At 44.4% G+C, this 25694-nt stretch overlaps 1 protein-coding gene across 1 annotated transcript in view; it reads right to left on the minus strand.

Annotated features, from left to right (window-relative positions):
- Positions 1-25694, minus strand: part of LOC102383324 — a 186712-nt gene that overhangs the window by 98862 nt on the left and 62156 nt on the right. Inside the window, exons 15-25 of the mRNA XM_014519708.2 lie at positions 24576-24694; positions 22419-22700; positions 16211-16390; positions 15527-15711; positions 12065-12247; positions 8175-8266; positions 7787-7956; positions 3703-3862; positions 3412-3491; positions 1013-1193; positions 124-279 (exon numbers count right to left, since the gene is read on the minus strand). Of these exons, the coding sequence (XP_014375194.2) occupies positions 124-279; positions 1013-1193; positions 3412-3491; positions 3703-3862; positions 7787-7956; positions 8175-8266; positions 12065-12247; positions 15527-15711; positions 16211-16390; positions 22419-22700; positions 24576-24694 (1788 nt within the window). The remainder of the gene's footprint in view (positions 1-123; positions 280-1012; positions 1194-3411; positions 3492-3702; positions 3863-7786; positions 7957-8174; positions 8267-12064; positions 12248-15526; positions 15712-16210; positions 16391-22418; positions 22701-24575; positions 24695-25694) is intronic.

The following is a 25694-nucleotide window of genomic DNA, read 5'->3' on the forward strand; positions in this document are numbered from 1 at the left end:
TCCCTACATCACATAAAACGGATGTTGATTATATGGACAAATGACATGCCCAGAATTGAGGGGTGCTTCAGATGCTTAGACTTTGTCCTATAACACAGCAATAAATGCCATTTACATAAATACCTAGGAGTCCATATTTCATTCGTAGAGCATTAGACCACAAGTTTCCTCGCTGCCGCAAGAGGCCAATGACATGCAATCCCAGCACACCAGGAAGGTAAGTCTCCCCTTCAAGTGAGTACTGCCTCACTTTATCATCAAACTTTCTCTCCAGAAGTACTAAGGAAAGAGCAGAAATCAGCACATGTTGGTTCAAAATGATAACTCAGTTAAAAAAAGGATTTGCTTTTGGGAAAAGCATGCAGCAGCTCCTAAAAGGAGCTGCAGAGAATTGCATGTTGTTTTATTTTAGTCTATTGATTCACTTTCATCTATCAACACTACACCAATAGCAAAGTCATCTTCCCTGATATTTTCTTTCTTCCCCCACTCCAAAACGTCATCCCCAGTCTGCTGGAAAGGAAAGAAATACCTTTGCTTACCAAGTTCAAATTAGATCCAAAGACCTTTTAAATACCCCATCTAAACTGATATTTAGAGAAAGGTGGAATATTTACATGCGTGAGCATGTGTATGCTCATACATATGCACGTGCAACTATAGGAAGTTGTATAAAACCATAACAATGACAGAATTTGGGAAACTATCAGTTAATGTTTCTGTAATAAAATGATTCCTTGCAAATGTTAGTGCTATTTAAAATGTTTTGCTGCTCAGGACCTGTAATCAAAGGAAGACATGTATTTTGCAGTGTAATTTACTGTACAACTGCTATTATTTTCAAATAAATGGCATACTGACCTCAGATGTTTTCAAAACGCACCCCATTGATTTTAACAGGATTTTAGAATAAAAACTAAAAACCAGGAAACCACAATGCATTTTTTCTCAGCATATAAACTATATGTCCTAAGGACTACAGGGGAATAACAGGTACTCATTTTCCTCTAACCTGAAAGAAATGCTGCATCCTTCAATAAATTATGCAGGGATACTGACAGGGCCATTTTCTTGCCAAGTTGTTTAGTGATGTTTCCTGACAGAATGATAGGACTGCCCTGTTTTACCAGCTTGACCTCCAGCTGGGTTGTGTATCTCTGCTCTCCATTCACTGTTTGCAAACCTGTCATTCCCTGAAAAAAACCCCAACAGCATAAATAAATTAATATTCAATGCCTAGCTACTACAGACTTGGGCACTTTTGCAACTTGGAGGGAGGAAGATGGAGAAGCAGGGAGAATTTACTTTTCCAACTAAGGGCATGGTGCTGTGAGGCGCTGGATAACCTCAGCTCCCAGACTTTAATGGGAGATGAATGCATATAATACATTGCAGCACTGGGCCAAAAGACTGAAGAAGGAAACAGAAACAAAATCCATCTGATATAGTGTTACTGCAAACAGTGCCTATATGGCAGTTTGGAACTTCGTTGGAGCAGGACAGAATGCAAATGCAGTCGTCAGCAATTGGAGTTTGGGTATATCGTTTGGGTTTATCACTCTGTTGAATAGTGGAGAAAATCAGAAATATCCTGATTGAGATTGTACTGTAAAGACAACAGCTGGTAAACAGCTACACTTATTATTGAAAAATGTATAAGGTTTCTCTAGGATTGATTCTTGCAGGGTAGAGTATCCAACTTGTGGACCCAAACAATGAATGGAAAAAAAAATTAAAAACTTACTGCCTAATTCCTGGGAAGTGAATTTAAAAAAAAAAAAATCTTAGTAGGAGTGCAGTGCTAAATGTCCATCTTAATGTCTTCTGTTGTTCTGTAGTTTCAGTGTTAGCACAGTCTTATTCTTTCCCACAACTCATTATATATATATATTTTATAAAGAGTATACTACTTGGGACATTCCTGTCTCCACAGAGTTCATACAAGTGACCAGCTGAATCTGGGCTCAGACACTGGGCTCATTCTGGCCAGTTCTGTAGGGCCAGAATACAACTTTGCATTGTAAGACTGCACAACTTCAAAATAGAGCCAGCTGCAAAGAAATCAGTTCACAATGCATTCATCTGGAATTAAGTTCAAGTTAAAAAAATCCCAGGCCAAACCTCATTCTAAAATCCCAGGCCAAGGCTCCAAGCCTGAATAAAGAATAGGAATGGGTGGGCAAGGGGATGCCTGCAATCACTCAGCACAGTTCCAGGGGTTTGCCTGCTAGATTCTACTTAAAGAATCAGGCTCTCAGAATAATAACACTAGGAACTACATTCAGCACAAAGTCACATCCCATAAGACACTGCTGATAACTCTGCATAAACTGGCAGCCACTGGGGAGTAGCAGGGTAGTACAAGCTCTAACTCTGAACCATATTAATGAGGGTGGCCAGAAGAGGTCAGTATTAGAACACCATAGTGTGAGCGTATGCTATCAGTCAGCCCTAGAGCTGGCACAATTTAACCTAGCTACAGCAATTTAATGTAGAAGGCTCTGTACTCCATTATCACTCCTCCAACTATCTGTAACCATTAAAGCCTGGCTCTCTCCTTAATATCTGGGAAAGCATGAGGGATTAGAATATACATTCACATACTGAATCAAAGCCTGCTGAAGTCTATAGGAATCCATCCTTCTGACTTCAGTTGACTTTGGAAAAGGTCTGTATTATTTTAATCAAGAAATGTGAATGATACAACAGTACTTTAAATAATAAGTTGGAACCTTTCTTAAAGTTATTCCTTTGCAGAGATTAAACCAGTGATGCTCAACCTTTTTGCCTGATAGGTAGTATCCACGGGCCAGATTGGTAGCGTCCAGTCCATCTCCAGGTGAGATCCGACTTCTGCTCCCAATCCAGCACCCCAGGGCCCTATCCAGCTGCACAGAGGGTCATGGGGGATAGCTCAGCTCCAATCTGGCTCTAAGAAGGGAAGGGGGCTTGATGTGGCCCCAACCCAGCCCCCTGGAAGGGGAAGGGGGCATAGCCTAACACCAACCGATCCAGACAGAGGGAAGGGGTCACAGCCAGCTGTAGGGCTTGGGATTTGGGAGTTTGGCAGCAGGAGACTGTGACTGTATTAACTTGCCACTGCTTCCCTGCTGCCAAATATCCTGACCTGTGGGGAGTTCTGTGGGTCAGATGCCATGGCTCCATAGGCCACATCTGGCCTGTGGGCCAGAGATTGACCACCCCTGGATTAAACAATTTAGTGATGATTTACCACTATGTGGATCTGTAAAAAAAACCCCAAAAACAACCCTAATTATTTCTTGTTGTCACACAATTCAGTACATGTATATTTCAGTACAGTACATTGTCCTTCCAGAGGGATATTTTTTTTTATCTTTCCTCTATTTATGTATTCATTTGCATATTGACATTTTGGGTCTGAAGACCTACCTTAATGTAATATACATCTTGGTCATCTAGTATCAACTCCAGGTGTCCAATTCGTGAATTCTTAGAGAGCTCAATTTTTCCTTAGAGAAAAATACAGGCACTTATGTTTTTGGTTGCATATGCAGTTACAATAAAATTTCACTTTTACCATGTCTTGTATAAAAATATATCCCAACACGCTGTTTAAAATTGCAACATACTGTTAACAATGCCATAGTTAAACAGTAAATAATAGAAGAACACTCCTGACTGACACTACCTGAAGATCTCTCTCTTAACTGAAACACCTACCATCCATTTGGATTTTTTTCTTTGGTTGTATGAATTGAATTCGGAATTTCTTCTGTGGAACATTAAAATTTAGCTCAATACCAACATCCCGTTTCAGGTCTGACTTTGGAGTCCCAAAAAAGAAATGAAGGACAGCTTCATTTGGCATCCAAGAATCTTCCTAGGAAAAAATGAAAATGACTTTTGCATGTGGTACTGCATACAAAATTAAATCTGACACACGGAATCACTCCATAGCTTCATTGCTATGCTGAGAACTCAAATCTGCTTCTCTAACTCCTCTATAAAACATTCCATTTCTCATCCCCAAGTCATTTGAACTTTATTTATTTTTTCATTCCAAGTGTTTAACTCTCACACACGTTACCAAAGCAAGAGGCTGAATCTTCTATTCTGTGTCCAGTGCTAGATTGGGAATTTTCATCTGAACGCCTGCACAGTTCACAATAGAATGAACACCTCTTACAAAAACACTGAGCCCTGCCAAAATTTGGGGGCAGTTGGATATAAGGTCCATGTTAAGATCTAAACTTTTCAGCTCAGGCTTAATTCACTTAAGCCTTTTCTGTTACTTTAATTAAGACTCTTAATAGTCTATATTTTCCTAACAAAATCAATGGCTGTCATTGATCAGGACAGATTTGGGCATTAGAATATTGCAATTTTGATTCATAAACAAATTTGAGAAAAAATATCAGAAATTCTGCTGAAAATAAAGTGGGAGGCAATAGTCAATATTTGGTTTCTAATGCTAAGCTGTGTAATTCAGTAATAAATCCACGACTAACTGAAAAAAATCAAAGGGCAGTCCAAAAGAAGCTATACTGTCTATGGCTGTGCCAGTAAGTTTAGGCTGTCTCTGCATTTAAGTCCAGCTCAAGGTCTGAAAGTCCCAATCCATAGTATTTACCCATTAAAATCTTCACAGTGCCATAGGTCACAAATGCCAAATGGCTTTGCCAATATTTTATCAACCTGGAGGAGGAGAGGTTGTACGAAGAAAGACTGCAGGAGGCACAAAGAAGTTAACCTACATGCACATAGTTTAAATCCTAGTTGCCATTGCAGAACATCTGTAAATAGTTCTCTTAATAAAAAGTCATGTTATTTTTACAAGCATGGAGTCCTCTTATGATCTTAGAGTTTGGTATACGAAACAAACAGTACATCCTATTTTCCCTGCATTCCTCTTGGCTGCCAATCATTTCCTGTTGGGGGGGGAGGGGTGTGATTTAGGCACATCTTTGACATGAGGTAATTTCAACTCAGAAGTGTTTTTCCATCCTTTTGGTTGCTCTTACCCCTGATCACTTTATTGTTCCTTCATTTCATTAAATATGGATGGTTAAGTTTTCCTGGTTTTGTCCATGTGAGGCCACTTCTAACCAGATTTACATCTTCCAAATACAATGTGTCTACTAGGAAAACACACGTATGAAGCAATTTCCTGAAGTCCATGTTTCAGTTGTTAAAAATTCAGTGATAAGCTAGGGGTCCAGGTTTTCAATTTGCCAAAGAAAAATGTGCCAAAATATGGATTTTCTCTTTTAAAGGGTTTCCCCTTACAGGCTAGTGGAGTTCCAGCCTGCAAGGGCTGGGTGGAGCAGAACATGGGGGGCCACATGCATATGTGCATGCACATATGCACATGGCATCCAGGCAGTGTGGTGGAGAGTAGGTCCTGCAGCTCTCTCCAGGTATGTCTGGGGGGGGGGAGCATGTTCCCCTCTAAGATTACTGTACCCGCAGTGGGGCACAGGGCTGCAGACTGGATGAACCAGCTCTAGGCAGGTGCTGCCTCCGCGGCCCAGCAGATGGGACCTGGTGCAGGAGGGAGTGCCGCACCACCGTGGCCAAAGTCAGGTGCCCCCTGCCTGCCCAGCAACAACAGCAGGGGACACAACTCTGCACCGCCACCACGCCTCGCCATGGTGGTGCGGCACTCCCTCCCTCCCATGCCAGGCCTTGCCTGCTGGGCTGCAGTGGCTGCCACTGCCAGTCCAGCCCAGCTGTAGCCCTGTGCCCTGCTGTAGGTGCAGAAATCTGGGATCTGGGAGGTACGTGTCCCCCAACCCCTCTCAATACATGTTGCCTGTGCCAACACCCCCCCCCCTTGCCCACACACCCACCCCCTTCCTCACACACTGGGATGGGGAGGGAAAGGGGTTGTGGGTCAGGAGTGAAGGGCCAGGAGGTTGTGGATTAGGAGTGAGGGGCATTGGCAAGGCTGGGAAGGCTGTGGGTTGGGAGTGAGAGGCAACGGCATGGTAAGGGGCAGGGGCAGGGTACTGGTGTATCAGTGCCACAAAGCAGTAGGAGCCACAGCCACAGCTGGACCCATGTCTTGGTGAGTGAAGGAGAAAGGGGGAGCTCTGATTTTTCATGATAAAAAATAAAAAAAAACCCAAAAAACACCAAAATATATAGGTATTTAGAATTTATTTTATTATAATAATTGAGTCACTGCTAGGCTTCCAAATTGCTTTAAAATTGTAAATATATCAATAAAACATTGTGTTCAACTGATACCTACATATATAGTGGTATTTGATTTTAATCACAGAAAACATGGAGTTTGGGGCTTTTAAATCAGAGAATTTAGGATTTTTAAATACAGAAAACCAAGATCCCTGTTGATAACCTTGCATTTCAAAATAGGACCTAGAAAACTGTCCTTGGAAAAAAGAGAAATCTTTGTCATCTCTTCCAAAGGGCAATAAACCTTCATTTTAGGCCTTGTACATGCAAAAGGGCTAAATCAAGTTAAAAAATAATCTAGTTCAGTTGGTGCATACCCCTAAGGTATATTCACTTGAGTCTATTTAGCTCCTACTTAAAATTAATTTAGCTTTGAAAGAAAAAAAGCTTTCTTTAGCAAGTATCAATCTGGTAAAAGTGTCCCGATTAAGGGTTACTACTGATTTAACCAGATTTAGTTATAAATCTGTTTTACACTTTGAAAGTATAGATCAGGTATCAGTAAGAGGCACCAGTTCAGCCATTCTGGGTTCTACTCCAAGCTCTTGCCCAGGCCACACAAGAAGACTGTGACTACTACTTAACCTTTCTGTGTCCTGCCTTTTAAGTAAGTATACTAATATTTAGCCACCACAAATAGTTTCCCACACTTTTTCCTTTCTAAACAGGCCTGAATTCCTAGATCAGTGGTCCCCAAATTGGAGTTTGTGACCTTTTTTGGGAACACGAGCCCTACATATATTCAATTGTTCTGGATGAGCTTGGTCCAAAAGTAGGGTTGACCAGAGTTTGGGTCACAAACTTCAGAGTGATGAAATGGCTTATGATTGAGAACTACTGCTCGAGACTGATAACCAATTGGACATACAACATACTTTAACACTGCTATACACTACAAAGTAAAGCAATGATTCTCAACCTTTTGAGACTCAAGGGGTGCCTATACATGAGCGTGGAGGCTGCTCCAATGCACTGTAATTACAGCACGTTGGAGCAGACTCAATTAATTGAGTCTGCTGGAACGTGGTCATTACCGTGCTCCAGCCAGTCTCTGCATCTCATGTATCAGTTTCCCTGTGCTTCAAAATGGTGGCAGGGGCGCTCGAACTAAAGCTTGTTGAATGAGCCTTAGAGTTCACGTGCCCTTGCTGCCATTTTAAAATGTAGGGATGCTGATACACGAGATATTGCAGCACTTTAATTAGAGCAGCTCTCAGAGACACTCTAATTAAAGTGCTGCCGTCCCCCCTCCCCACCCGCCACCCCTGAAGCACATGTAAAAGTGCCCAAGGCATCCCTCAGAAAATGTCAGCTCTTTGTTTTCACTGCATTTTTCACTACGGAAAAATAATAGAGCAATTCTTATGCTGCAAAGTGCTTAGAAAGACTACAACAGGTCAGAAATTTTTAGCACTATGGACTGCTATTTGAAAATCTCTGGGATTACTTTGTTTGCATACCATACAGTGCTAACATTATGCAATACCCCATGGCATCCCAGTAAGGATCAAGGCACCCCAGGGTTGAGGCACCCTGGTTGAGAATCACTGGTCTAAGGAAATTAACTCATTTACCATATACAGTGTAAATGATGATGTAACTGTACCTGAGAAACATAATTATAAGCTGCTTCCATCAGGTACTGCTGAAGACCTCTATCTTGCTTTGTTAATGTTACAGATGCTTTCATGGGCCCAGAAAGTGGGAAAGGCAAACTACTGGTTGAGTCAGGGTAAGACATTTCAGAACACAATTGCCAGCCAATAATCTTGGATACTGGTGGAACACAACAGCATCGCATTCAATTAGAACAGAATGAACAAAGAAAACATACCAGCTATCAGATAAACATTGCAAGCAGGTAGCCTATTTTGAAGTAATGTGATGAGAAAGAAATTCTCTGTTGCATAAAACTTTTGCTGTAGGCTCTGGTTCAGATTTCCCTACATGTTAATTTAATTAAAAAATGACAAATGCTATACCAACAGACCTACCTTCCTCACTTGTGCAGGATTTGCTTTCTACACGGTCTTGGAAACCATCAATATTTTCCATTCCATCAGCTGTTGTGAGGTAAATTTTAGAGCTATAATAAAGAAATGCATATAGACCTTTATTTTATCACAGCTGTAAATGTTACACAAAAATGTATTGGCTTGTCGTTAATTCAGTCTCATTTTCTCCTAGGTGTAAAATATAAAAAAGCTCAAGTTCTTCTGGGATCAAGAAGGTATTTGTATTCAGAGAAGCAGCAAGTCATTTTGTAGAAGACCAACACAAAAGCTTATGTGTTGCTTATGCAGTCAAAATAAGTCTTGAAAGGGACTTAATTGGTGCATAAGCTGCGTATTAGCAGTCTAAATTTGCCTGTAAGAGATGCAGAACAATCCTTACTCTAATTTAGATGTAGACCCCACACAGAGGGCTTAATGCTCTCAGGACTCATTTCAGTGCAACTCTAGTAGTGTAACTGAAGAGGGGGTGACCAGGACAGCAGCCCAGTCACTGCCTTTGTAGGAGTGTGCAAAAAATAGCCACCACTGCAACAACAATTCATTGTCCCAATGCAATCAGCAGGGTGGCAGCCCATGCTGCCCTGGGCATTTGTGCCTGCCTCAGGCACAGAGTTGCCCTGCTGCACCTCTGTGCAACACTACTGCCTTCAGGAGAGGAGAGAAAGTGCATTACCTGTAGAGAAGGCAGCTGCTGTCACAAGCAAAAAGGAGAGAAATATAATAGTGAAGAAAAAAAATGTAAACTGAACTGGGGAATTTAAAAGCAATAAATTCACAACTGACAACAATAATTCGGGCCTAAGCCATCCTCTGACAAGAAGAGCAGGGTTTCTTGCTTCTATTTGCTGACTGACTTGAAGACAAGTGGTGCTATGTAGAGTTACCATCCACTTGGTCTTAATCCCAATCCACACAGCAAGTTTCCCATTCAAAACCAGAGAGAACACAAATCCACAAAGGAGAATTCTATGCATGGGGAAAAGTAGAGGGGGAGATGCTGAGAACTAGATAAAACTGCAACTAGTTCACCCTAATTTAAGGTAACTCCATTCATTTCTGAACCTCCATGCTTTCTTTTTAAATGTAGTTTTGGTTCTTGCCACGAGACCAGAATGATTTTTTGTAACATGACAGGGAATACAGGCTCTGGCTTGGATGAAAGGGTTTATAAAGTTGAAACAGTCATGACACATGAACAGGGATCCTGCTTTTCTCTGTTTAAAAATAAAAAATTCTCTGATAAAAAGAAAAAATAATTGTAGATTCTCTGATTAAAACCCCCAAAATCCATCACTCCCCACCCAGAGCCCCCCTCACCCATTGGTGCCCCCAACTCCGCACCTGCAGCCTCCTGGCCCTGCTAGAAGGGCTGTGTGAAATTTCAATGAGTGTTTCATTTCAAAGCTATTTCGACTCGTTTCGAGCTCAAAACAGCGAAATTGAAATGAAACAAAAGGCTTTGAAACAAAATGAGGACACTTGAAACATTTTGAAACTTTTGAAATGTTTTGAGTTTCAAAGCAGGCTTGCTTGCAGCTAAGCATAAACTCAGGAGAGGGAGGGACTAGGGGGGTGGGGAGAACTGCTCTGATATTGACATCTAGCTACTGGTTCGATGCCCCAGCTCTCTGATCGCTTCCCCCAGCTCTTCCAGGGGGGCGCAGGCTCCTGATCTGCTTGTGGGGTTTCAGCAGGCTGTTAAATCCAAAGCTATAAGTCATAACAAGAGTGGCAAACAAGACTTAATAAATGCAGAAAATGCATTGGGTCCAAAATACAGGCCAATAAACTTGAAGTATATAACTCAACACAGCCTCTAACTTATTTAATTGGTAGAATACAGAGAGAAAATTGCTTGATTTTGGCTTTCATTCTTTCAAAGATTAATGAGATGTCATCCATCTTAGCTTTCAGAAACCCCCTGCCTGACAGCCCTACTCCTGCTCCCACCAGCCCCTTGCAGGCTGGAACTCTGCCAACCTCCAAGGAGAAACCCATCATTTCCCATGTTTTTCTCCTTAAAAGGAGAAAATCTGGGTTTTACCGCATTTTTCCATGGTGAATAAAAAACCTGGATCCCTGCACGTGACATAGATTGAATTCTATTGTACAGTAATTATTTAAGATCTTATTTAAGTAAGATTGCTGAAGTTTATTCCAAGATGTAAATGCTAGGTGCTGAGGGAAGGAAAGGTTATGTGTATTTGGCACTAGCTGTCCTCCTTTAATGTTCATTGTTTTTGCACTACACTGAAAATTAACTTGCAGACAAGCTACAGATTGGCCTCTAAACCACAGAATCTGAACTGAGCTTCCTAAGTTTTCTTCCTTAGCAGAAAAAGCACCGGAACTTTCCTTTTTCCTTTCCTTATTGCTCTTATCAGGGTGAAGATAGAACAGATGTGGCTTCCCCACACAGGATAGGAAAGGATGAGTGAAACGAGGCAGGGGATATCCAATTTGGCCTAGGCAGGTGTTCAGGGACTGGCCTCCCCCACAAAAGACTATGCAATCTTCCATCAAACCTTACCATTCTCTATAGACCTCCAGACAACACAGCCAGTTTACTTAACCTGCAGTGCCAGGTCAATGATATGGACCTATGCACCTATAGGAAGAAAAATTACTTCCAAGCTATTATCAGAAAAATATCTAAATCCCAACCACAGTTAAATCCAAAGCTATAAGTCATAACAAGAGTGGCAAACAAGACTTAATAAATGCAGAAAATGCATTGGGTCCAAAATACAGGCCAATAAACTTGAAGTATATAACTCAACACAGCCTCTAACTTATTTAATTGGTAGAATACAGAGAGAAAATTGCTTGATTTTGGCTTTCATTCTTTCGAAGATTAATGAGATGTCATCCATTTTAGCTTTCAGAAACAAAATTAAACCAGTAACCTGCTCATGGTCTTAAAAGGAGAGAGTACTTTAAATGCTAATTCTACCACCTTGAGCTCACAACTGGTCTGCCTGCACATCATAGAGTATAGCAAAAGGTACAAAAGCAAGACGGATACAAAAGCAACAATCCGTATGCTGCAAAGCTTTCATAAATCTGCCATAACTTCCAAGTGGCCAGAGCATGTGGCTTATGATATGTCATCATATCCAGCTATGTTTCTGATCAAAGAATTTTCCACTGGACTATCAAATCTGAAGGTTGGAAGAAAACAAAAAAAGGCTGGATATACAAACTAAAAAGCCCAGCTTTCATTAGCACAAACACTTTATCTGTTTACAATCTGGAATTTGTTGAGGCACCATTTCATGAAGCATCCTTTACCGAATATATTCAGGAATATAAGCAGACACTCGCTAGAAGAGTACATGCACAACTCAGATAATTATGGTCTATCAAATGATGCTACTTATTTTTATACTTAAATTTTTTTAAATCTGCAGGAATATATCTGTTTTTGCTGCACTAGCATAATTCCCTGATACACAGAAGCTTCAGAGAAAACAGAGCATTGTTGTCAGGGGAAATAATGTAAAAGAAAGAGGAAAAATATTTTGGGGGATAGCAGCAGTTCATTAGTGTCATAACTCTAAAAAATCCTGTACAGGAAAGTCATCAAGCTAGTATTGCATTCTGATAGTAACATGGACAAATTTCTAGTGAAGCAATATAATCATACCTGTGTAATTCCAGCTGCTTTTATTTTTGGCTGGCAGCTTTCTACTGCCATCTAAGTTAGACTGCAACTGTGTTTACTGCTAAAGTACATTCATAGTATCTATAAGAGAAAACTGAATTCAGATGTAAGCTATTGCACTGCTTACAACCCTTCTAGCTAAATTCTGATTCTGCAATGGGATCACTGTTAGTTTTTTCTGGAAGATGTACTCATTTGGTCTTACCTGAAATCAATTATTTCCATGGATTCTTCAGGGGTGTTCAAAAATGCTTTAAGTTCTTGTCCTTTTTTTACCTGGATTCCTCCATCCAGGCTGGTTGATGTCTTCACACCAGTTACCCAGGCCAAGCCAGTTTTTCCCAGAATCCCCACAGTTCCCATTTGGGTAGAAATCTGGATAAATGCACTTCCGAAGAATGCCAAAATAAACAAACAAACAACAAACCACAGTTTCCTTTGAAAAATACCGTTTTTGTTGCCAAGATCATTATCTAAAGGACAGGCTTCTTCCCTGTAACAAATATCTCCTTTTTGATACCACATGCTTTTTACTGCTAACTTTAAAATTAGAGTGGATGTTCTGTCCTATTAAGCAACTTAAAATATTCCAAACATATGAACATACAGTTTTAGTATGAGACACAGCTATCTGTACAAGCTGAAATAGTAGCTGGACACAAATCTGCACTTTACCAGCAGGTCTTGAGAGAAAGCAAAATGACTGGACTCAGTTATCTAGGGTAAAAAGTTCTCTACATATGATATAGCAAAGGTAAAGGAAACAAATCAAAAACACCTCTCTATGTCTAGGACGGAGACAGGTAAGAATATACAGGGCATCATATATCTCCACTAACACCAGTTAAACATCGAACTAATATTTCTGTTTTCAAATGTTTGCAAAATATCTTAAAAATCTTGCAAAACATAATGTGATGTGTACCAACATTCAGGAATAAGTCAGCATGCAGTTTTACTGAGTAGTCTCAGAAGAAGGATGAAATACTTGGGTTTACCACATTTTATTCCTAGCGGAAGGATTTTGTAGACTTGCTAGAGTTCTATATCCAGCACACACAAAAAATCCAGGACAAAAAAACAAAACAAAAACAAACAAACTAACAAAAAACAGCGCAAAGAAAAAATATTTGTACGAACATCTGTTTTCAGGAAGCTCTTTGGAAGAACTGTTGGATAATGGATGAATTATGTGAAAATGCAAGACAAATACCAGAGGTATACAACTTGGATTCAGATTAGACCTTCTCTCCTGAGTTAATAGGGTGGCAGGAAAAACAGAGAGAAGGAATATTTTTGGTTTAATTATCCTAATGGAAAAGTCTCATACAATTAAAAAATACATAAACTATGCCCTATACTACAGTCCCCGTAGCTAGGGACAGACATTACACATAAACCAGTTTAAGAGATCAGAAACTGGTTTCAACCTGTAACAGAATAGAAGTTCAGTGCATAAAAACCAGTTTCAAACTGGCCAAAACCAGTTTGAGATGAACCTGGCTGAATGTAGTATCAGACTTAACTGACTGGGCTCAAACCGGTTTATGCTGTCTGTCCCAGACTCCTTCCTAGTTTACCTTAAACCAGAGTCCCCCAGGATCCCGGCATGCTCGCTGGGCTGGGCTCTCTGCTCCAGCCCTGCAGAGCTGACCCCACCCCTCAACCCCAGCGGGTCAACGCTGCCACAGACTGCACGGGGTGAGCGCTGGTGCCAGGGCTTGGAGGGGGTCATCACCGCCCAAACCTCCCTAGCACTGCTGCCGCTTGTCTCCAGCGGCTTTCCCTTCCCCACCCCCACCTACAGCATGCCTCCTTCACTGGGAACAGGCCCATGCTCCAGGATACTGTAACAGGGGCTCTTGCCCCCATGATGGTCGCTCCCCCTTTACTGCTCCAGGGGCGGGGGCACAGCCAGATCCTGGCCAGCAGGGCCCCCTTAGGCAGGAGGCCAGGTGTGGGGTTATTCCCCTCTCTGCCCCCAGGGGACTGCAGTGGGGTCTGTCAGCCCCGACTGCCACTGCTCACAGGGAGCAAGCAAGAAGATAAGCCCTGGATACTGGAGGAAGGGGAAAATAACCCCCATCCCTGCCCCCCCACCTAAGAGGCCCTCCTAGCTAGGCTCTGTCCATGCCCCAACTCCTGGAGGGTGGGGCAGACAAAGCTGCCGCAGACAAGTGGTGGCGGTGGTGCTGGGGGGAGGGGGGGGTGATAGCTCCCTCTGAACTCCAGTATCACCACCTACCCCATGCAGTCTGTGGCAGCTCTGACCCCTGCTTGCACCCCTCTGACCAGCAAGAGGCTCACACTGCTGCTCCAGGGGCAGGGTGATAATTCCCCCTTCTCTTTGGCATCTGGAAGGGTGGAATAAGTGGTGGCAGTGGCAGTCAGGGCAAGCTGACTGTGCTGCAGTCTCCCGGGGTCAGAGGGGGTGGAGGGAGTAATAACCCCGCTTCCTGCCCTCCCCCCCCCAGGAGCCATACAAGCCAGCGTTTTGCTATGTCCCCAGCCCCACCACTGCAGCTGCCTCCCAGCACAGCTTCCATGCAGCTGTGGGATGCTCTAGTGCCCCCCCTGGCTCCTGGCCTGAGCCATTGCAGGCATGTGCCAGCATTTCCTCAGTCCTGACAGAATTTCTTTGCAGTTGCAAACTGATTCAATCTAGGCAGGTTAGACTAACCTGCAAAGATTGAATCAATTCAGGCTCCATCTTTTTGAATTTCCATCCTTAGCCTTTGAGACTGGAGACCCCATTCTCCAGCACCATTTAGAGAAGGTTTGGGCAAAATAAGGCCTGTGGGCCAGATGCAGCCTACAGAAGAACTCTGTCCAGCCCACAGTAGGGTCCCTTGGTCCTGTCTGGCCCAGGCACCATATGGCCTGTGGCGTGTCCCACTGCCCCCAGGTGCACAGAAGAGCTGGGGCACTTCTGCAGCTGAACTCCATTTTCTGGCAGCCATGGTAGTGGCAGCTCCTTCCAGCTGCTGCCACCACTACCAGCCCTGGTCCCATTGAGCCCAGCTGGGACCTGTGCCTGCAAGGTCTGTGCCCCAGGCTGAACACACAGCCCTGGCCCATCCCACACAGGGGGTCAGGGTCCCTGCAGTGCTGCTCCATACCCACGCAGCCATGATGAGCGGTGGTGGTGGTAGCTGAGCAAAAGCTGCTGCTGGGGGCAGGGAAAAAGCAGACCTGGCCACTTTCCCTCGCTGCTGCCAGGCCCTTCTCACTGCGGCTACCCGGAGCTGATGCCAGGGCTGCCCTGTGGCTCCACTCCACAGACAATGAACAGCCTTATAAAATCCAAAGGAAAGTTATCTGTACAACAGAAAAAACAACTCATGAGATCACCTACCTGCAAGCCTGTAGGAAGTGCCTTACAGATACTCTAACTAGGATGACTAAAGAATATGGTTGACAAAGAGGCAGCAAGAAAGGTTTTAAAATCAAACAGTCAGGAAAGAGAACATAGCAACATATAGCACAACAGTGATCATGGAAGGAAATCTCCAAGGATTTACTAATTGGTCAACTCTGCTGCTCCATATGGAATTTGTACCCAAAACATCCCCACATCTCCTTGCTGTCAGAAATGTGTGGAAGTAAGAAACATATGTAACAATGCACCTGAATTAAACAGATCTGCTCTCTATTAACCAAAGCATACCTTGGCTTGATATATCCATTAATGAAAAAATTTGATCGGTGCTTGAAATCCACATCCCCTTTGATTTTTACACTGATTGCTGCAGAGGCATTTAAAACCAGCTGAACTGGAAAACCTGAAATTGCTGGGAAGAGCAGTTCTTCAGTGGCCAAACTCAGTCTTTTATTAAACGGGATCTCTTGACCCTATGGTAAATAAAACAACATAGAATTGCTATCAGGAAGTCAGCCTACAAGAATTTTTCCAGATTTAGGTTTGGGATGAAACCATTCACTGTAGATTTTCCAGAGCATTCCCTTTCCTTGGCAGGGCTTTTTCACCGAGCTGAATTTGGAAGTGGAGAAGCCAGCCCATCTCTAGAAAAGGCACCAATACAGCTAGACCACATCCTGTGCGAGTTCAAAAACTATGCGTTATTTTGCTCTGAAATATGAACTATTTCGTACCAGGAGACCAAGATAAGAATAATTAAGACTAGGACAAATTCTGTTCATAGCAGCCCTGATGTATCCCTGTTTGCTGCTATTCAAAGCATAATGTGTCCTACCTAGTTTAAATCATATACATTTCCTAAGTCCTAGGGTTTCTGAAAAATGCTCTGTTGGTTTGATATAAAAGAATAATAGGCTGTGATCCTCACAGCTCAAAGCACCCACTTTCAAATGGTAAAATAGTCCTTTTTACCTTTAGAAGCTTGACAGCTAGTTCCGCCAGGTTCAGGGAATAATGCTTCACTTTCTTTCTTATATCTTCACAGTCCAAAAAGCTGAGTTCATTTCCAAAGATCTTTATGCTCAGTTCACATTTCAACTCCTTCTTCCGTCCCAGTCGATCAGTGAACTGACATGGAGTGGTACAAAGATGCTTAGAAGGAGGAGATATTTATACCAAATACCTTTTAAACCCACATCAAACAGATTTGCAGTACAGTTCATATTATGAATCGGAGGCATATGGAGGTAGGAAGATTGCATCTTATCCCTCCATAAAGGTTCCAAGCCTACATCACAACCTAGTTAGCAGGCACGCAGCATCCTGTATGGCATCACATCGGCTCCAACTCACATATTGACCATCTGGCTTCCAGCCAGGAGCAAGTTTCATTCGTTTCCAACTGAAATGACTAAGATAATGGAGGAACAGGACTCCTCTCCTAAAACACTGAGGCTCACTGAATCAGCTACAAACAATGCTATGGGGGGTTGGAAAATTTGGGACAACACAGCCCCCAAGCCCTGCTGAAATACTTTTCTTTATTATTATTTCCACTGTGAATAAAGCTTACACTTTCCACGGTAGCACTATTTGCCACTCCAACTTGCTAGTCTTTGCTAATTGCCATATCAATTTCAGCATACCCCTGCCCCCAAAACACAGCCATTTCCCCAAATAAATGTACTAAGAAAATGCTCAGTGTCAATCTACTTGGGGAATATGGTTCCTTACTGCTGTGGAAATCTGTTTGATGTTTCTCCTCAACACTCTGAAGATGTTCATGTATAGTACAGTATTTCTAATAGAACTGATTAAACTGATTTGTTTAACATTGTTTCTCCCGTGTGTTGTCAAAATTTGAAAATTTTCAACAACTTTTCAATGTCCTGAAATTTTTGTGAATTACTTTTTTGGGAATGGGAGGTTATTTATTTCTTTGTTTTAAGATTTGTTTTAACCTTTTGCTTCCTTTACCTTGTAGTTGCTGCAGGTTCTTACAGCTTTCAATTTGTAATCCTTAGCAGTGGAAAGAAAGGCCTCTGTCATGCAAGCATTCACATGCACACTAAATCTTAAACATGTGGCAGTCACCATCAATTTTAGTAGCACTAGTTCATCCTTAAAATTAAGCACTTGAATAAATGAATGTTTGACCTAAGTCTGTCTTAAAAAAAACACAGTCAATTATGATAATAAAAAACAATGACTTTACCACTATATCCACACCAAACCTCACAATAGGTGTGAAGTTTCTTAATGAACACTGCCTGCTATAGACTATGATGCAGATTAGCATATAACCATATTCTGTGCTGTCTATCAAGGTGTTATACCACACCTGTTTTAAGAGCTCATTCTAAGTCACTTCCCCTTGGAAAGGGGAACTCAAAATAAAACTATACATCAGTGCTTTCAGACCGTCTTCCAACCTACTGGCCAGTTTTGCCTGGAAGACAACTTACTGCAAATGTCTTCAGTTCATTGGTCAGTGAAGAAAAGAGATGCCACTGCAGCTCAGAGAGCACACACAACCACATGCATAATGAAAAGCAACAGGGCACTTCTCATAAGCTCAATATTAAGGGCCTGCTCATGTCCTAACTGAAGTCAGTGGACAAAAAGGGCATTTATACATGTGCTCCAGGAGGGCCAGGGGGGTGCTTTTAATTAGAGTGGCTCTGAGAAAGTGCCTGGAGCATCACATGTATCAGTGTCCCTGCACTGAAAAATGGTGGCGGAGCACTTTAAAGCTCCCTGAAAGAGCTTCAGTTAAAGCACCCCTGCCGCCATTTTTCAGCACGGGGATGCTGACACATGTGACACTGGAGTCTGCTGGATTGCAGTAATTACCATGCTTCAGCAGACTCGGTTAATCAAGTCTGCTCCAACACGCTGTAATTACAGTGCATCTAGCAGCCTCTATGCATGTGTATAGGCACCCAAAGAAATCAATAGGAACAAGACGAGGGGCAAGCAGGAAGAACGTTGCCTTCTAATTGCAGGGAAAAATCCAGACTTAGTGGGGTTCACAGAAACCTCGTGGAATCCTACCCATGACTGGGTGGTGGGCATTCAGGGATACACACTATATAGAAGGGACAGTACTGGGAAGAAATGCAGGGGTGTGTGTGGGGGCGGGGGGGGTCGCCTTCTATGTCAAAGAGCAACTCACATCATCAAGAATTAGCCTTGGGGTGGAGGAAGGTCAGACAGAGGCACTATGGGTCAAACTTCAAGGGGGGCAAGGAGAAAGGGATCTTACGATGGGGGTCTATTATAGGCCACCCTGCCAAGGGGTTGAGATGGACCAGGATTTCTCAGTACAGCTTATGGAGGCAGTTGGGTCTAGGAATGTTGTTGTCATGGGGGACCTAAACTACCCAGATATCTGCTGGGAGGAGCAGTCAGCCAGGTCTGACCATTCGCATAGGTTCCTAGCTGAAATACAAGACCTCCACCTTATCCAGGAGGTGCACAGCCCCACTAGGGGAGATGCCTTGCTGGACCTGGTCTTGGCCACTGGGGATGACCTGGTGAGGGGACTGCAGGTCCTTGACCACCTGGGTGACAGTGATCATTGCCTGCTGGAATTCACCATCCAGTGCAGGGTGTTGAGGGCTTATACCAAGACTAAAGCCCCTGACTTCAGAAGGGCCAACTTCAATGAATTTAGGAGATTAGTGGGGGAGGCACTGAGGGCCCAAAAGGTAGAGGAGATGGGAATCCGTGAGGGATGGTCGTACCTTAAGGGGGCGATCCTCCAGGCTCAGTGTGTGACAATTCCTGAGAGAAAGAAGGGGGGTAAGAGTGCCCTGAAACCCCCATGGCTCAGCAAAGGCATTCGAGAATGCCTGAGGGCCAAAAGGGAGGCATACACCCGGTGGAAGAGAGGGGCTACCATCAAGGAGGAATACTCCTCCTTGGCCTGTGAGTGTAGGATGGCCATTAGGAAGGCCAAGGCGGGGGTGGAGCTCAGGCTAGGAACAGGACAGCTCTCCCACCACAGGTAGGGGCAATCTTGAGGATAGCACTGCCAGGCCTCAGGTCTGTGCAGAAGTAGTTGGGGATCTTCTGGAAGGGCTGGATGTTTTCAAATCTGCAGGTCCTGATGCCCCCCACCCACGGGTGTTGAGGGAGCTGGTGGGGGTCATTGCTGTGCTCCTGGCCCAGCTGTACAAGCGATCGTGGTCCATGGGCCAGGTGCCCAGAGATTGGAAACTAGCCAATGTGGTCCCCCTCTATAAGAAAGGGAGGAAGGAGGACCCAGAAAACTATAGGCCCCTAAGCCTCACATAGGTCTTGGGGAAAATCCTTGAAAAAATCATTAAGGAGCACATCTGTGAGGGGCTAGCAGGGGAGATCATGCCCAGAGGAAATCAACATAGGTTCATCAAAGGCAGGTCCTGCCAGACCAACCTGATGGCCTTTTATGACCAGGTAACTAAATCCCTGGATGATGGTGTCACCATGGATGTAGTCTTTCTGGACTTTAAGAAGGCCTTTAACACCATCTCTCACCCCATTCTCATTAATAAACTGAGCAACTGTGGTATTGATGCCTACACAGTTGGATGGGTCAAAAATTGGCTGATGGGGTGCACCCAGAGAGTGGTGGTGGACAGGTTGTACTCAACCTGGTGGGATGTGAACAGTGGGGTCCCCCAGGGCTCGGTCCTGGGGCCTACTCTGTTCAACATCTTCATCAGCGACTTGGACGAGGGGGTGGAAAACACATTGTCCAAGTTTGCCGATGACACCAAGATGTGGGGAGAGGTAGGCACACTTGAAGGGAGAGAGAGGCTGCTATTAGACTTAGACAGACTACAGAGGTGGGCGGATGGTAATAGGATGAGGCTCAATGTAGACAAATGCAGGGTGCTGCACCTGGAGAGAAGGAATCCACAGCATACATACAAGCTGAAGAGCTCCCCCCTTGTGAGCACAGAGGCGGAAAGGGATCTTGGAGTCAATGATGACTCCAAGATGAACATGAGCTGCCAATGCCAGACCACAGCCAGCAAGGCCAGCCATACCTTGTCGTGCATCCAAAGATGCATCTCAAGCCAGTCCAGAGAGGTGATACTCCCCCTCTATGCGACATTGGTCTGGCCTCAACTGGAATACTGCGTCCAGTTCTGGGCAACACACTTTAAGAAGGATGTAGCCTGCCTTGAGAAGGTTCAGAGGAAGGCCACCTAATGGTTGGAGGGCAAAAGGGCAGGCCCTATGAGGAGAGGCTGAGGGACCTGAACCTGTTCAGCCTTAGCAAGCGGAGGCTATGGGGGGATTTGGTGGCTGCCTACAAACTCGCTAGGGGAGATCAGCAGCAAATAGGCAGAGCCCTATTCTCCCCAGCAGCACCTGGGGTGATGAGGAACAATGGCCAGAAGCTGCTAGAGAATAGGTTCAGGTTAGAGATTAAGAGGCACTATTTCACTGTCAGGGGAGGCATTAAGAGGCACTATTTCACTGTCAGGGTAGCTAGGATCTGGAACCAACTTCCTAGGGAAGTGGTCCCCGCTCCTACCTTGGGTAAATTCAAAAAGAGGTCAGAAGAACACCTGTCTGGGGTCATGTGATCCCAGCGTGTGCCCAACCAGTGGTGGGGGGTTAGACTAGATGATCTATTCAGGTCTCTTCTGACCCCTAACTACTATGAAACTATAAGATCATGACTCATATCATGGAGGGAAGCCCAGAGTACAGACAGCTTGTATTCTTCTTCGTCATCTTCTCCTTGTGTCTTGTCTGAGATTGTTAATGACAAGTATTCAGCAGAATCTGCAGATTTGTTAGAATCTGACAGGACCACAACATGAGCGCTTCTGCTATTGCTGTTATGTATAATGTAACAGAGCACAGGGTGTGCTCTGTTACTCCTAAGGGTGTGGGCAGCAGCAAAGCAGCCTGCAGCTGGCCATTCTCCCAATCAGACCTAATTACCTGGTTAGGAACAGGGCCCAGCTGTTCACTATAAGAGCAGGACCCAGAGCAGCAAAGCCAGCAGTCTGCTGCTAGCTACTGGGAGAACACTGCCTGGCTGGAGCTGCTGCTCATGACATCCTGGAGGTAAAGGCAAGAGCTATAGGGATGGCTGGAGCTTCTTGGTCCTGGGGTATGACCTAAAACTACACCCTGCTGGGGAGGATGAGGTGTGGTCAGACTGCCGGTGGTGGGGCAGCCTCCAGGAAATGCCATACCTGGGGGCTTCCCAGTGAAGGATGAGTATGGGGAGCCAGAAAGCCTCAGCCCCTGCTGCCTTGCAGGTGACACTGTGGAGGGGAAAGGCTAGGGGAGCACACCCTGAAGGACAAAGCAAGGGCCCAGACTCACTGTAAGCTCTGAGGCAGGGTCCTGGCCAGGTAAAGGGGCCAGAGACATCACCCAGACTCACTGCGAGCTCTGAGGCTGCAGTAACTAGCTCCAAGGGGGTGGGGCCCTGAGCCTGTGGGGAGCTATACGTGAAGCTCCTGGGGTGAAGGGATAAGGGGACTGTAGCCCAATGTAGGGCAGGGGATGGAACTTGGAGCCCTGAACTGAGAGGAGGCTTACAGCCCTGAATGGGTAGGGGCTGGGCGCCCTGAATAATGGACTGAAGGAGAGTCCAGTGTTAGCGCACAGTGACTGCGAGCTCCAGTGGGGAGTGAGAGTCCCATGTGAGATTCTGGAGCTCGGGTCACAGTGTGAGGCACTAGAGGAACATGGATGCCATCTGCAAGGCATGGGACATGGTACAAGGGAGTTTGGAGCCATGTACATGGGCCCTTGGCATCAGGGCAGGTAAATGGGCAGCCTCCCGCCTTATTGACATCTTTCCATCACTATCATTAACGTGTGGCAGGCGAGGGAGGCGGGTGGTTTTCCCAGAGACAAGTGGGCAGGCAATGATCTGACCGGCCCTGGGACACCCACTTGTTACATATGACTGCTTCAGAATCAAAGCTCTGATTCATATAGTCTTCCAAAAAAAATTGAGGGCCTGATTCTCTATTTCCTTGCACCCTATGTGGTCATTAATATCTGTGCAGAGCATATCTTAACCACTGCCTACTAGTAAAATTCTATACCATTTTGCATAAGAATCAGCATCTGCACAAAGTGCTCAGCAGTGCTTGATTAGGCCAAAAAACAAGTCTAGACTGGCATGACTTTTAGTAGGTGATGAAGAATCACTTACCTTTTTCACTAATTCACTCATCTTATTATACTTTCCACCTGGGCAACTCTGCTTTGCTTTACTTAACTTGGATTTTCCAGCCTTAGTCACGAGACGTTCTCCAGCACTGTATTTCTTTGAAGTCAATCTCTTCTGCTTGGCTTTTCTAGATATTTCCACAGGAATTTCTGATTTGGGATTTCTTTCGTCAGTATTTGAAAACAAGTATTCACTGAAAGAAGTAGATTGTTGGCCAAATATCATCTGTATGAGATCTTCTGCATTCTCTAACCGTACACCAAGCTGAGGAAACACATGCTTCATTTAAAACACTACAAAGAGATGGCTACAGATATGCACACACTCAGGAAATAGAAATTTAACTGACAACATGGATCTAAAGTGACAAAAATTAGTACTCAGGCTCTAATAGGAACAAAGAATTAGCCATACAAGGTCAGAGTGTGGTCCATCAAATTCAAGCCTCGCTCAGGTAGTATCCAATGTTAGACACTTTTTAGTATCAACTCCCATGATACAACTACCTTACTATATCAGGCAGTATATTGAAGAAATATTCCTTTTTCAATCTGGAAGTAGTCCATTGAAAGCATGGAATGTGAATACTGGCTACTTCCAATTTAGTAAGTGACAACTAGTAGCTCTGATTATAAAATGATGCATCCTTTTATCTATAGCACAGAATAATTTCAAGTTTGGTTCCATTTGCCAACTTAACTTGAAATCTGAAAATTCAGCTGAATTGTTTCCTTCACATGCATCTTCATTGGCACTGAAGATTCTACAAACCTAACATACAACTCTGAAAACTCCAGTAACTGAGGGCACAATTTAAAGACAATATGTTGCTTAAGAGTCAGCCCTTTGTAAAAAATCCATCACAAGATGTCAGCACGGACTTAACGCTGGGACTTCAGCATCAAAAACACAGTGTTCTTCCCCTTAAATTAAAATACTAATTATGCTGGAGTCAAATCCTGCTTCCACTATGTCACAACCCAAGGGTGTGATTTTGTTTGTGTGCGCTTCGGCACTGCTAAATTATTGCCCGCCACTCGGAGCTTTCTTTGCAGGGTGCATTTCTTAGTTGCAAAGAGAAATGCACGGTGCAAAGGAGTTCCCGCCATTCGCATGCAAATTTGTGTCCCACTATTGGCCAGTTCTAAATTATTCCCACGTGGCGGCTAGTGATTGGCTTGCTAGCCGTATAAGAGGCTTGAGCGGTTTCTGCCCAAGTTGGAGAACTCCGAGGAGAACCCCGCAAGGGAGGACTCCGCAACCATCTGGAGCAGGAGGACTTCACGTCTCGTGAAGATCTCTAAGCGCTGCGGAGCCTATTGAACCCAGCGCGGGCTATAGGGGTCTGATCAACCTCTGGCCTCTCCCTGTCGCCGAACGATCCCTCGACGTACCCTTCCCTGCGCGCAAGTTCCACGGAGCCTAGCAAACTTCGTGTGAGTGTATCCAGAGCTCTACCCGGGTTCGAGTCCCGCAGGTTTATCTTCCCGTCGCCGAAAACCCATTGCGACGTACTGTCGTGTTTTGCATCTTCCCGTCGCCGAAAACCCCCTGCGACGTACTCTCGTGCCCTGCAGGTTCGAGTTTTGTTTTGTTTTGTAACTGCAACTCAAGCAAGTTTTCCTGCCTGCACCGCGACCATCTTCGGTGTAAGTAAAATAATCTTTAATCAACCGCTACGCGTCCGTGCCTAATTCTAGCCCGCCGGCCTGCATTCCCCGACCCGGCGTGTCCGGGCTGCTGGCCACAGCCCACCGCGCACAGGCCCCCGAGGACCTCGGACCGCTCCTGGCCCGCACACACTATAGTTGTGGAAAGATTTCCATTGACTTTAATTGGAGCTGGATGGGCCTTAGAAACTTGTATCTAATGAACCAGGTACATAAGAGGAACAGGGTTCATTTAGGTTGCATGTCACATTAATACAGGGGAAACGGTTATAAATTTCAGTACAAAATCAGCCTGTAGAATAAAAGATTTTTTTCCTATCCTTGCATGAAGGGTCAGAAGGATAAAATATTCAATAACCTCAGGAAAAAAGCAAAGCTTGATTAAGAAATTGGTACTTGGAAGTAGAAATGGTTTATCTTTGTTTCAATACTCTAGGCTTCCCCTGAATGGGAGGAAAACCAGACTTACCTCTAGAAGATTTATAGCCCGCCCCATAGTATATATGGTCAAGTTTGTCATTATGGATTGTGGAATAAAAGATGCAGGAGAAAAGACCAGTGATGCCTCCATATTGGCACCTGCAGCTCCTGCAATACAAATATCAGCTATCAGGCCATTTGGAGAGCAAATTTTCTCATTTACTTCTCATGTACAATCGTTCTCCAGAATGTTGCTGTTCTGTCCTTTACAGAGGAGAACATTCAGTCAATAAGGGCATCCCTTGCTGAGCTTTTCCTACAGTAAAAGATGTATGGATAGTGCCAGATGCAAAACTTCTGGATAACATAAAGGAAGAGCACTTACAATGCATGGCTTAGGTCCCAGAGGACCCCATCTATTGGAGCTTCACTAAGCATACCTAACTTGCATCAACAGCACTGAATTCAGCTCACAAATAAAGAGGGAGGGGCAGTGGTGCTACTGACACTACCTTTTCCCTAATATCCTAGCACAGGGGTTGTCAACCAGGAGTATATGTACCCCCGGGGATACTTGGGAGAGCCCTAGGGGGTACATGTGGGCAGGCAGGAATGGAGCACCACTACCCCACACCTCCGCCTCCCAGGAGTGGGCCCAGGGAAAGGGGAGGGAGGGCGGGGGCAGCAGCTCTGTGTCCAGTTGCACACCTCTCACCCCCCCCTCGCTCCGTGTCTGGCCACCAGGGGTACACTTACTAAAAAAGTTTGAAAACCCCTGTCCTAGCAGTTAGAACAAAGCAGCCAGAACAGAAACCTGGGTGCCTTCTCTCTCTTGACTGCTTCCTTGGACTGTTCACGTATTTTACATTGGGCTGTCATTGGTTAAAAATAGAAAATACCATATTTATTCAAATCTAAGTTGACCCTGAATTTAAAAAGACCTCCCAATAATAAGAGTCTATACATGGAAAATTAATAAATGTTATAATTTTCCATATATAGATTCTAATTATTGGAGGGTCATCATCTTTAATTCATCTCTCCCACCACTGCAGGGGGGCAGACAGTGGGGAGGCAGGAAATATAGGGAGGTCAAGCAGGTTTCCCCTTGTGCCCATCTCCCTGTCACCTCTGCCCCCTGCCTGCCCCCCCTGCAGCCTTGGGTCCC

This window comes from Alligator sinensis, unplaced genomic scaffold (assembly GCF_000455745.1).
Source record: "Alligator sinensis unplaced genomic scaffold, ASM45574v1 scaffold73_1, whole genome shotgun sequence".
NCBI lineage: Eukaryota > Metazoa > Chordata > Crocodylia > Alligatoridae > Alligator > Alligator sinensis.